The sequence below is a fragment of the Caenorhabditis briggsae genome (assembly GCF_000004555.2).
Source record: "Caenorhabditis briggsae complete genome, chrIII, whole genome shotgun sequence".
In the NCBI taxonomy this organism is placed as follows: domain Eukaryota; kingdom Metazoa; phylum Nematoda; class Chromadorea; order Rhabditida; family Rhabditidae; genus Caenorhabditis; species Caenorhabditis briggsae.
Genome location: NC_013490.2, coordinates 11,290,113 through 11,303,077, shown reverse-complemented (window position 1 = coordinate 11,303,077; position 12,965 = coordinate 11,290,113). Strand labels below are relative to the sequence as shown.

Below are 12,965 nucleotides of genomic sequence, written 5' to 3'. Positions count from 1 at the left end.
TTGTTAGCTGGAAAAATATCAATCACATTATAACAAATATTTAATTAGTTGAAAAGTTTTGGATATCTTTGACAAGAAACAAGATAAATCAGGTCCAAGTTAAGGGCTATTTCGCTTAAGGCCATTCGCCCAAAAAAGTTGTCAACTACAAAAATAAAGCCCAATTTTTGATTAGTATTCTCTGACATTTTCAGACAAATTGGAAAATTCCGAACCACTTTTTTCAGGACTCCAAAGTTGACTATTTTGGACACGAAATTTCGGTATTTTGAACTTTCCAGAATAGGTTATATTTTTTCAAAGCTCTGAATTCCAATTTTTCGAAAATGTTTTTCAAAATCTGAAAATCGCTAAATTTATTTTTTTTTCAGTGTAAACGTCGGGTGCGGTCCGGCCGAGGAGCGTGTCCTTCTGACCGGTCTTCATGCGGTCGCCGACATTTATTGTGAGATCTGCAAAACGACATTGGGATGGAAATATGTGAGTAGTATAAAGAACAGTTGAATAGGAGGGAGTGTGATGAGGGACAAATGGAGGTCAAGGGGGTGATAAATTTTTTGAAAATGGAAATTTTGGCGCCAAAATGAATGTTTGGGAATAAGGAATTTTCTAAGGAATAGAAAGGTTTCAATCATAATAGAATCGAAGGATTTAAGAATCCAACAACCCAAATAGCTAATTGTAAGGAAACAGAATCTAAAAACCAACAATCTAAGATTTCAAGATTTCAAGGATCCGAGATTCCAAAAATTCGAGCATTCAGAACTCCAAAAAATTTTAAAAAATCCAAAAAAAACCAAGGAATTCTGAAAACTCTAAAAGTTTGTAAAAATCCAAAAAACCAAAAATTCCAATGAATGTCAATTTTTCGGAGTTCTGGTGAACTCAAAAAAATTCAGAAATTCCGAAGAAGTTCTAGAAAATTCAAAATTTTAAATAAATCTTAAAAACTCCAAATATCCTATAAATGTAATTCCTGTAATTTCAAAAAACACAAAAATTCAAAAAATTCGAAAACCCTAATTCTCTATTCTATATTTTCGGGTCCATACACTTTTAAATTTCCGATTTTTTGTTAAATTCCAAAAGTCCACCCATCTGACCCAATGTCTAGTACCACATAGCACCATACAACAGATGTTCTTTTTTTCAAATTTCTCCTTTTTTCAGGAACATGCATTTGAATCTTCGCAAAAGTACAAAGAGGGCAAATTCATCATCGAATTGGCGCATATGGTGAAGGACAACGGATGGGATGAGCAGAACGATTCATAACCAATGACCCCAATTTTTTAAACAATTTTCCCATTTCTCCAGAAGTTTCTTTCATTTTATTCACGGATTTTTTTTGGATTCTAGAAGATTTTGGTATTTTGGAAGTTAAGGAATCCAGAAAATTACTGAACAATTCTAAACTTTTAGAATTGTCAGAAAATCTGGATTTTCCAAAATTCTCAAAAACAAGATAATTCAGAATTCCGAAAAAATCCTGGATAATGAATTTGATCTCTCTTTTTTCCATTTTTTCTCTGATTTTTTGTACATATAATGTCTAAAATTTGGAATAGGCCATTGACCTCAAACGCCTTTCATTCCCTTTTTTTTACTCATTTTCTGACCCAGCCACCCACATCTCATCATTTTTCATCATCAAAAATTGTTTTGCTTTTTTTTTCTTTTTTCTCTTGCAGTCAACGATTTTTTTTTCTGTTTTAAACTATTAATTTCAAATTTTGGAGGGGAGAATCCTGAAAAGTTTGGTTAGGAAGTTAAAAAAAGTATGGTAGATCAATAATGTCCAAATTTCAAAAAAATTCAATAGATCAAAAATGTCTAAATTTTGATCTACCGAAATTCGGAAAATGTCCATTTTTGTTTTTTTTTGAGATTTTTGCTATTTTTGAGATTTATTTTCTTTTGTCTGTGAATTTTGGCATTTTTCGGTTTTTTTTCTGACAAAAATCTGATTTTTTTAAGTTTTGGGATTTTTGATTTTTTGAAAGTTTTGGAAATTTGGAATTTCTAAAATTTCGAATTTCTGATTTTTCGAATTTTCGAATTTCTGAATTTTTTTTTGGATTTCGAAATTTTTTCTCTAAATATCGAAATCTCTAAACTCCCCAAATCACTAGGCTACACCGACCCAATTTCCAAGGCTACAAGAATTTCTTTTTCCTCCAAAATTTGTTTTTTTTTCTTCTTTTTCTCTCATTTTTCAATTTTTTTTGTCTCGCAACAAAAAACAGAACACAACACAAATCACGCGGCGATTTATCTCTAATCCTTTGCGTCTCCTCTCATCTCATGCTATCTCGCCCTTCTACTAGGTACTTTTCTATTTTTACTTCTTCCCCCCACTTTCAACGGTTCCTTTTTAGCCATTTTCCTTTTTTTATTTTTCCGGAATTTTCTGTGTGACGTGGCAATTTATTGACTTTTTGATCCCCGATTTTTGATTCCTGAAAACCTAAAAACCCCATTTTTCTTCTGAAATTCCAAAATTCCTTTTTTGACCTAAACACGTGAAAAAGAATGAAAACTTTTTTCTTAAAATGTCGGAACTTTTTAAAAATTCTGAATTTTTTTCTAGAACAATGAGGGATGACAAACCACTGACTACAGTAATCTCAACGACAAGCACTGGACCTACAAGTAATTCGAAAGATCAAGAATTCGAGTTGGTCGAAAAGTGAGTTGGTTTTTTGTTCAGACTGAAATTCTGGGATTTTTGAGCTTTTTGGAAATCCGAATTTCTGGAATTTCTGATTTTTCTAAATTTCCCGGAATCCTATAGGCCTGAATTTCGTGGAAATTTGGGATTTTTGAATATACCGGGTTTTCTGAATTCCTGAAGTTCTGAAATTGTGAGTTTCCTGGACTGTTGGGAATTTTGGAATTTTGAGGATTTTTAGGGATTTTACGCATTTCGTAATTTTTGTATATACTGGGGTTTTTGGAATTCTGAAATTCTGAGTTTTTTATAATTTTTGAATTTCTGAATTTCCAGAAATTTCCTGGATTTTCGGGTATTTTGGGGTTTTTATGATTTTTGGAAACTTTCGAATTTTTTGAATTTTTTCGAATTTCTGAATTTCTGAGCAATTTGGTTTTGAGCAATCTGAATAAGTTCAATAAATTTCCAAGGAATTTTATGACCGAAAAAATACTAGACCCCAGTTTTATGTTCCATATCTCTCGAGCTGAGGTAGTTTAGTCAAGAATTCGATATAATTTTTCTTCAAAAATTATGAACTTTTCCTATGAATCTGCCTACTTTTTGTGAGTTTTTGCATGCTATTTTTTTGGAGATTTTGGAGAATGTGTCACAAAAAAACAGTGTTACTTTTTGTCACAAAAAAACAGTGTTATTTTTTTGGGTTTTCAGTTATGCCAATTTTTTGCTTTTCTGTATTTTTTACTAAAAATCAGCGGGAAAAGAAACATTTCAATAATTTCAGTGAATATTACTTTTTAGAATTTTTAGAACATTTGAATTCTGTAGATGTCTAAATTACGAGGATTATTCAAAAAAATTTGAAAAAAGTTGGGTCGGGGAACTTTTAAAAAATTGAATACTGTAAATCCTGTAATATAAAAATTCCCAGATTTTAACCCTATTTATCTCGGTTACTGTAAGAGATATCAAAAAGTGATCAACTGACAAAACATTTTTGATTTTTTGATAAACTTTTTGTTAATTGATCACTTTTTGATATCTCCAGGAACCGAGATGAATTAACTCAAAGTTAAAAGTGTGGACTAGTGTCGGTAGCCCTAACTTTGACCTAATTTATCTCGGTTTCTGTGAAAGATATCAAAAAGTAATTGTCTAATGAAAATGAAATGCTTATCATAATATCACTAACATTAAATCAGTTGATCACTTTTAGATATCTATTACATAAACCGAAATAAATTGCCTCAAACTTAGTGGGCACTTCTATTAGAGGTTCCACGGTTCACCACAACGGTGGGTAATACCCTCCCATCATATGTATTAGTTTAGAAAAACATCTAAATTTAAAACAACTGAATTTAGCAAGATTAAACGTATTAGAACTTTTGAATTTTTCAAATCGACAAAAACCACCAAAATTTCTCATGAAAAAAATGCAGCGACTTTAGCACATGACCCAAAAAAAAAGACTGTGCAGCAGTTGTAACATTACTATAACAATTTGTAAGTGGTAGTACGTGACAGTCACTAGTCATACTTCTGTCAAAACGACAGAGGGCAAATGAGATAAGAGACAGAGTGAGAGAGTGTGGGAAATCGAGGAGAATTAGAGAAAGAAAGAATCAGAGGGAAAGACAAATAATCGAAGAAACAGGCAAGGGTGCCCCGGCACGCTAACACAATCGGTCATTTATTATTAGACCTGTTTTTTTTTCGCTTTTCGATTTTTTTTTCTTTTTTTTTTAAATCCAATTCTAATGGAAAGTTCCATGAATACCTCCACTGAGAACTTAATTGACAATGAGTGAGTTTTTGTTGTTTTTGAAGAAAATCATAAATTTAAAAAATTTAGCTATTTAAGGAAAGAAAATGTTGAAAAATCCTTTTAAAATAGACTCACAACACTTCAAATTTTTGACAGGAAGTTGGAAATTCAGAACTTCAAAATTCAGAAATTCAGAACTCCAAAAAATCAAAAATTAAAAAATTCAGAAATTCGGAAAATCAGAACTTCAATAATTCAGAAATTCAGAAATTCCTAAATTCAGAAATTCAAAATATTCCAAAAAATCAGATATTCTGAAATTCCGAAGATTTCCAAAAGATTCTAAAAAACTCAAAAAAAAACTCAAAAAATTCTGAAATATCAGAAATTCGGAAAATCAGAACTTCAAAAATTCCGAAATTCAAAAATTCAAAAATTCAAAAATTCGGAAGTTCATAAATCCAAGAAATTCAGAAATTAAGAAGCTTTTTTTGAAAAAGTCTTTCCCTAAAAAATATAAAATTTGTCACCTCCACAAAAAATTTAATTTTTTGACATGAAATCCAACACCTATGTACACATATATTCTGTTTCCGAGAGACCCTCTTTTTTTTGTTTCAGATGGACACCAACGACGTCAAATATTCTGGCGGAGCATCAGCAGGAAATCGAAAATGCACCAGAATCCACGACGTGCGTGGAGGTGGAGAGGACGATGTTGGGATTCAGCTCGTTTTTGATTGGAATCAAATCGGTCAATCTGATTGTCTATCTGGTTTTGCTCATTGTTTCGGGTACGGCTTTTTTTTGGGTTCCAGATATTCTCAATTTTTTATTTTCTATTCTCAGATCCTTAGATTCTTAGGATTCTTAGGATTCTTACGATAATGAGATTCTGAGGTTCTGAAATTCTGAGATTCTGAGATTTTGAAATTCCGAAATTCAATTTCCCAAAATTACAGTAATCCTTCTCGACAACTCATTTTTCTACACAATACTTGCGTTTGGATGTGCAGAACTCGTGCTGATCATTATTACAGTATACCATGGGATCCGGTCAACGCTGAGTGAGTTTTTATTCAAACGGGGACTAGTTTTGGGTTTCTAGGCCACCACTAAATTTTTTGTTTCAGAAGTGGTATTCGCAATGCTTGGCTTTGAGATGGCTCTATCCCTGGTCAAGCTCGTTTTCGCCATTGTTCTGATGGCCAAGGATGGTGGACAGGATTGCTCAGCGTTAGTTTTTGGAAAAATAATTTTTTAGAATTTTCTCTTTTTTTCAGAGACCATCCATGCGCAATTCTGACAATTTCCGAAAAAGAGCGATTCGGACTATTCTTCTTTATTCTATTCACCGCCTTTTGTGATGGACTAACCGCTCTATTGACAATTGCCGTAAGTTTATCAATGGAGCGCATTTGCTATGACACTCTGAAATTTCCAGAACTCTCCGCAAATGCACCAATTCGAGCTGGGTGATGAGTACCTCTTCTAGATTCAATTTGATGACCTGAAAATAGGAAAAAAAACGGGATATTTATAATTTTACGCAAATTCGATCGTGTATTTTAAATCTTTTTTTGCCATACCAGTGTGAATAAACTTGTGATTATTTTTCGAATTTTCGTGAAATTCTCCAATAACCTATTATCCCCCACCAAAACATCCAGGGGTCAAAAAAACGCCAACGAGCCGCTTCGCGATACACGAATCAGTTATTCTCTCGGATTTTCGTGGACAACTCGAATCGCCAGTTCTCCTCCATCTCTCCAACTAACTACGATGCCTTTGTAAGTTTTGCTCTGATGCACAAAGGGGTTCGAAATATTTTGGCAGAAACCGCGCTCCAGCGAGCTCGAGTTGAGGTTCGCCGAGGCGCGATTTCTGGCAAGGCGGAGTCAAATTCCGCGGAAAGAACATTTCGGGAAAATAATTCATGGGAAAAGTGGGCGGAGTCAAGCGGTGGAGCCAAAATTGGTAGTTGCGCCCAGTTTTCCTCATGACCGTATGCGAGTCGCAAAACAGTGCGCATCTTAATTTAGGCTCCGCCCCTTGACTCCGCTATAGGGCACTTAGACTTGTGGGAAATCCAGGATGCTGGATCTAGTACTGCGCCTGGGCTTGCCTAGCTCTATTCTGTCACATTTTGACGGACTCTATTTAAGGTTCCAATTTTTGTTTTGATTCGGGTCCCAAATAAGCTCACCTGATTGCTGGAAAAAATCAAGCTTTTTCCTAAAAAAAATACTTTTCTAGAACCACTGAGAGCCAAGAAACCGTAAATTCTCATCATTTTATTTTGAGCTCGCTTATCTTGATTTCCATAAAAGATATTAAGAAGTACTCAACTGGTGAAATGTTTATCATGATATCATCAATATTTTATTAGTTGACAGACTTTTGATATCTCTGATAGTAACCGAAATACTTGAGCTCGAAGTGAGCTGCTCAGAAATACCGTATTTCCTCTATTAGAAGCCCATCCAGACCCTAAACTTCGAGCTTGATTATGTCGGCTCCTTTCAGAGATAGCAAAAAGTAATCAACTGGTAAATTGTTTATCATGATATCAGCAATGTTTTATCAGTTTACTACTTTTTGATATTTCTTATAGGAACTGAGTGAGCTGAAAGTTGGCCGACCCTTCTATGTAACGCCGAGCCTCGAGAGACGCAGAGAAGTTAGAGCTTTTAGTTTCTCTGCGTCTCTCAAAAATTTTTGAAAAACATAATATAAAGGAGACGATCCTTGTTGAACTGATCTTTCAAAACCAGTAATTTTCCCCTCAACCTGGACAATTGCAGACTTCAAAAACAACCTGATCCTCTAGAATCTGAAAATTGCAGACTGAAGAAATCGAATCCAACGGAAGTGCACATTTCAACAAGCCGTGATCTCGTGCAACGCACACTTGTCTTCCGCAACACCACCGGCAAAGACTTCCTTCTCAAACTGATTGCCTCGAGCGACGCGATCTCGTTCCCGACGAACGTTTTCCGTTTCCCACCACTCTCGCATCGCGTCATTCAGTTCCGTGTCGCCTCGTCGAAACTTTCGCAATGGGACAAGAGCAAACTGTCGATTAAAGGATACGTGGTGCCGGTGTACGCCAAGAATCTCAAGCAGTTTATCGATCAAAAGACAACGGTTGGGACCACGTGCCAGGAGGCGTTCGCCCTGTCTGTGAAGTTCACTGATCAGTTCTCGGCTCCACAAACTATCATCAACTTGCCAGGAAGTGCCACGTGTATCGAGTCGACGGACCATCCGGTGGATGTGGAAGAGTTGGATACTGCGACCGCAGTTAATATTGAGAGAGGTCAGAAATTCAGAAATTCAAAAATCTGGAAATTCCAAATTTCAAAAAATTAAAAAAAAAATCAAAAATGCGAAATTTTTGAAATTTTGAAATTTTGAAACTTCTGAATTCCAAAAACCAAAAAACTAGAAAAAATTCCAAACATTGTGATTTTGATATTCTGATAATCTTAAGATTTGAAGCTCTGAATTTTAGATATTCGGAAATCCTGAAATTCTGAAATTCCAAAAGTCTAAAAATTGCCAAAATGCTAAAAATCCCTGATAATAGCCAAGAATCGCGAAAAACCTGAAAATCTTTGAAATCCTAAATTTTGCTAAAAACCGCCGGAAGTTCCAAAACCGCCAAAAATCGCAGAAAACCTAAAAATCGCCAAAATCCAATAGTTTCTTCAAAAATTTCAGAAACTGCGAAATTTCCAAATTTTCGGAAACTGCCAAAAATTCGGAAAATTGCCAAAAACCTGACAATCGCTAAAAATCATAGAAATCGCGAAAAATCAAAAATTCCGAAAATTCGAAACTTTCAAAATTCAAAAATTCAATAAAATTCAATATATTCAAAATTTCCAGATGTGGTCACCGCCGCCCCCATTGGCTCATTGATGGGATTCGTTGAGGAGTACAAGAAGGGACAAAAGACCAAGGGATGCTGGCTGTCGAACTACATTTGCGGAGGACCAGCTGCTGATAAGGAGAAGCCATCGATGCGATCCCGTCGCTCGTCTCGCTCATCGAATCGTTCGGCCAAGAGTCAGACAAGCTGCCGTTCGCAAGCCCTTAAGAAGAATAAGGATGTGAATGTGTGTCTCGAGGCGACTCCATGCGGTGGTTCGACCATCCAGGCATAGGAGCCTATGCTCTCGCTACTCGGTTACTCCACCATTTCTCGACTCAAAACCAAACCAACCCCTTGATGAGTAATTTCGACTTCTCTCTGTCTCAATGGAGCGAACGTAGTGTGTGTAAAGTATGTTTTTGAAAAATAAAGTATTTTATTGAAGATTTTTTCTTATTTTTTTAGGTGCCTTCTGAATACTTTTCAGAAAGCATTTAGCCTTATTCTGCCTATCTCGCCCTATTTTCCGACCTTTTGCTTATGCCTTATTTTCTCATGTTGCTCTAAAATGTCTCTCTTCTGGTCTATCTGTTTATCGCTTTAACCTAAAAACTTTCTGAAAATTGCGAATTTTGAAAGAATTTTTGAGGATTTCAATTTTTCTGAAAAATTTTACTGACAGACATTTCAATTTTTCTGAAAAATCTTTCTTTCGAAGTTCTGAGAAACCAGAAGCACCCCAGATTAGGGAAAAAAACTATGGTAAAACCTGTATTAGAAGGGCACCTTGGAGATACTTTGGAGCAATATGCCGGCTCCTCTAATACAGGTTTTACGGTATTCAAAGTGAAGATTCACAAAAATCCTAAACTACGGTACATATAAATATTTATTGAAAAATGAAAAATAGAAAATTAGAATTGAAGAAGAAGAAGTGTCGCATTGATTACATGTAGGTGTAGTAGGCGTCCGTGGAGACAGAGTCGTCGTCGTTGGAGCTGAAAAGTTGGATAGGATCAGTACAATTATATCGTTCTCCTGGTGGCTACGGTATCCCTACACACAACCTCTACACACAATGAATCCGGTGGCTACAGTATTCTTCTTGATACAGACTCTGGTAGCTACAGTATCCCTCTATATACAATGGCTATGATGGCTATAGTATCTCTCTAGTTACAGTGACCCTGGTGGCTACAGTATTTATTTAGTTCCAGTGAGCCGTGGCTAAAGTATCCTTCTAGTTACAATGGCCCTGGTGGCTACAGTAACCCTCTAATTACTGTGAATCTGGCGGTTACAGTTCATCTCTTGTAAAAATTCATCTGGTGGCTACAGTACCCCTCTAGCCACAATGATTCTAGTGGCTACAGTATACACCTCGAGTTACAGTGACTCTGGTTGTTACAGTATCTCTCTACTTGCAATGACTCAGTGACCCCATTTCTAACATCAGAAAATGATATTTGCATTGAGCTACGAAGATTTGAAAGGTACAGTAACCCAAAAACTCTAGAAATAAAAAACTACAGTATCTTAATTTTGGATTTATTCAGCTTACCGTGAGCTTACCGTGAATAGGAGGTAGCGCATTTCCATGTGTTCGTCAATAGATGAGTCGAATTCTCCAACTGAGAATCCAGAAAATTGTCAGGGACATATTCTTTAACAAACGGTGCTTTCTCCTTCACAGTAGCTTTTCCATACTCGAAATCATAGCCAGCAAACATGAAGAAGAATCGAATGATGGACCAATTGGGGTTGATATGAGAATTGGGGTTGACGACATCCTGAAGGTAGTCCTCTCGACTCGACTCCCAAATAGTTGGTGGAATACAGCACCGAGGGAAACGGCGTAGAATACGCGGCATGTCTATACCGAATGACCAAATGAACTGAACTATCACTGCTCCGACAGGGCAGTGGGCGTGTCTTCCTTTGTAGCCGCGTAGGACCGTACGTCGAATGGCGACACGCCCAAAGGAAAACTTCCAGAAGGTTGTGAAGGAAGACGGGCAAACAGGGAAGTGTTTCAGAGCAGCCCCGTGTTTCAAGATATTTTGAATATGGAGAGGAAACAGATATTAAACCGTGCACGGTCTCCCGAGTTCTCAACACTGCGTTGCAGGTTTATACAGCCACTCATGTTTTGGATCATAACTTTTGAACCGTTAGAGCTATCAATCCAGGCTAAAAACGTATTTTTGAGTACAATTTTTTTTTAAAGTTTCGCCGCGCGGAAACGCGCTCCGCTGAGAAAAAGGCTTGCAGCTCATAATAGAGAGCGTGCTGTGGAAAAGAAAAAAAAGGTGGACAGGTGTGAGTATGTTTTTTTGATTCGAGGAGAAGAACAACATTGAGAAAAGCAGATAGATTTTGTTTTGTAATTTCACACCTGTCAATGTTTTTCAATTTGAACTTCTGCAATATTAGAAAGTTGGGGGAAGAGAAGGAAAGTCCTTCTTGGGGGCTCCAGAGTTTATGAAAAATTCCGGAGACATTTCTTGGCAAACATCCTGTAGGGCAGTTCAAGATCTCACCGATTTATCTCGATTCTTCTTTTCAGGTTCTTAGTCATCCTTATCCAGAAATCTACTCTTTTTTTCAAATCCTTTTGATAGGAAAAATACGTGCCAGTAAATGGTCTGACCAGCTTTTTTTAAACTTTTTTAGTCCTTCTTTATCTAAAATAATTCAAATTTCTCTCCCTTATTAGTGCACCAATGACTTGGCCGCCGACACCATCCAGCACCACCACTGATTCATCGAGCGCATCCCTTTGACGGGAAAGATAAGAAAGTCGGCGCCGTGTTGATATAGGATGAGGTGTTCATATGGTGTCTCTTTTTCGGGTTCATGATGTCGGGGAATGTGCCGGGTCGTGGGTAGGGAGTTGAGGAAAAAATTGAATTCAGAAAAAAATCGAGAAAACATGGGACAAGAATTTGAAATCTCAAGTAAAGTATAGTAATATCTCATTTATAGTGTGGTTACTCTAATAAAAGCCCGCTCAAAACGGCAACTTTGAGCTCAATTATCCCGATTCACAGGAAAGTAGATTTTTGATAAATCAAAATTCAGGATTATTTTAGTTTCTCAGGACTTCAAGGACAAAATTTTCGGGTTTTGAAATTTTGAAACTTCAGACTTTTCTGGAGTTTTGGCATTGAACAGTGTTTAACGGAAATTTCGAAATTCTGAAATTTAGAGTTTATCTGTTTGTCCGGATGTCCAATTGTGCAAAATTTTGGATAAGCCATATCATTTGTATCCAGTGGGTACCATACCCCGGAAAAAGTAGGTACTTTCACTTTCCGAACCTTTGCAACACAAAACTCACCAGCTACAGTACCCCGGACAAGAAGATAATGTATTTTGACATTATCGGTGGAAAGTAGTCAATTGTGAAGTCCTAAAAAAGTATAGCAGAATTTTTCGATTTATCTGAAAATTTGAGAGTATACTAAACAAAAATAGAGCTTCGTTTTTGTAGTTGACACCTTTTTTGTAGTTTTTTTTAGTTTTTCAGATATTCGCTTTTGAAAATACCGTATTCTCCTACCCTCCCCTTCCCTTGTATTGTGGCGACTTCCATCTTTAAAGGCGCATATCTCAAAAAACTAACAAGGTTACAGAAAAGTTGATAATTACAAAAATGAAGTTCTAAATTTTTTGTCCAGTATACTCTGAAATTTTCAGATAGATCGAAAAATTCTGCTATACTTTTTTAGGACTTTGAAATTGACTATGTTCCACTGGAAAACGGAAAAAGAAGGTATTTTGTCAGATCCTTCTTTTAGCCATTTATGCATTTTTAGACTATTTAGGTTGTAGGCAGTGTTCATGTTTGTTCCACTTTAAGCTTTTATTTTTGATCTGTTTCCGTTTTTTCACCTTTTCAGTTTGTATCCGTTCTCATACTCTCTATTTTTATTACGTCATTTTTTCCCCAATTTTATTAAGAAACTCGATTTTTCCCGTGAGCCCCTCATCCACCTATTTTTCCCAAATCACCCATCGTCCACATGATCCACGGGTCACCAACCGCCCATCTCCCCCTGGCACCCGACTCCTTCATATCCCTTCTGATACCAAGGATCTCAGTCAAAAATGGACAGAAGCATCGATCGTCGTCACTGCGGACACTGTCATCAGTCGATTGGAAGCGAGGCGTTGGTCGCAATGAATCGTCTCTGGCATCCGGAACATTTCACCTGTGCATCGTGCAAGCGTCCGATCAAGCAGACTTTCCAGGTGAGAATTGGGGATCTAGGGATCTAGGAATAAAGGAATCTAGGAATCTAGGAATCTAGAAATCAAAAAATCTCGGAATCTAGAGATCTATGAATCTAGGAATCTCAGAATCTCAGAATCTCAGAATGTCAGAATCTAAAAATTTCATCTTGGAATTTAGAAATCTACACAGGTGATTCGTGAACAATCCGTAACGGACGGTCAGCGTTCGGGCGCGGTTGAAATAGGAACCGCATACGGACCGCACGCGACCCGTTTTCAGAAAACTACAACACATTTTCCCGTATTCCTCCGTATTCTGTCCGTTCGCGAACTCCGTATCCGATCCGCTTGCGAATGATAGACAAACGGATCCGTTCGCGAACCAGACAAAAGTAAGTCGCGAACGGATC

At 36.7% G+C, this 12,965-nt stretch overlaps 5 protein-coding genes across 5 annotated transcripts in view; 4 read left to right on the top strand and 1 right to left on the bottom strand.

Annotated features, from left to right (window-relative positions):
- The window catches only part of CBG03644, a gene marked incomplete at both ends in the record, with an annotated part of 4,812 nt that extends 3,537 nt beyond the window's left edge, over nt 1-1,275 (top strand). Inside the window, 2 exons of the mRNA XM_002647056.1 lie at nt 372-480; nt 1,171-1,275. Of these exons, the coding sequence (XP_002647102.1) occupies nt 372-480; nt 1,171-1,275 (214 nt within the window). The remainder of the gene's footprint in view (nt 1-371; nt 481-1,170) is intronic.
- Nucleotides 1,276-4,434: 3,159 nt separating this feature from the next.
- On the top strand, nt 4,435-5,937 carry CBG26134 (the record flags this gene model as incomplete). The annotated part of the gene is made up of 6 exons (XM_045244438.1): nt 4,435-4,481; nt 5,064-5,236; nt 5,405-5,509; nt 5,576-5,678; nt 5,726-5,837; nt 5,887-5,937. 6 exons carry the CDS (start codon nt 4,435-4,437, stop codon nt 5,935-5,937), a joined length of 591 nt encoding a protein of 196 aa, XP_045098232.1.
- A 287-nt stretch (nt 5,938-6,224) lies between these two features.
- CBG03643 lies at nt 6,225-8,611 on the top strand (the record flags this gene model as incomplete). The annotated part of the gene is made up of 3 exons (XM_045244437.1): nt 6,225-6,232; nt 7,289-7,761; nt 8,334-8,611. The coding sequence occupies 3 exons, from the start codon at nt 6,225-6,227 to the stop codon at nt 8,609-8,611; spliced, it is 759 nt and encodes a 252-aa protein (XP_045092451.1).
- A 654-nt stretch (nt 8,612-9,265) lies between these two features.
- On the bottom strand, nt 9,266-10,190 carry CBG03642 (the record flags this gene model as incomplete). Its single annotated transcript, XM_002647054.1, has 2 exons — nt 9,266-9,317; nt 9,892-10,190. 2 exons carry the CDS (start codon nt 10,188-10,190, stop codon nt 9,266-9,268), a joined length of 351 nt encoding a protein of 116 aa, XP_002647100.1.
- A 2,154-nt stretch (nt 10,191-12,344) lies between these two features.
- The window catches only part of CBG03641, a gene marked incomplete at both ends in the record, with an annotated part of 2,121 nt that continues 1,500 nt past the window's right edge, over nt 12,345-12,965 (top strand). The window contains one exon of the mRNA XM_045244436.1: nt 12,345-12,542. Coding sequence (XP_045092450.1) covers nt 12,345-12,542 — 198 coding nt within the window. The remainder of the gene's footprint in view (nt 12,543-12,965) is intronic.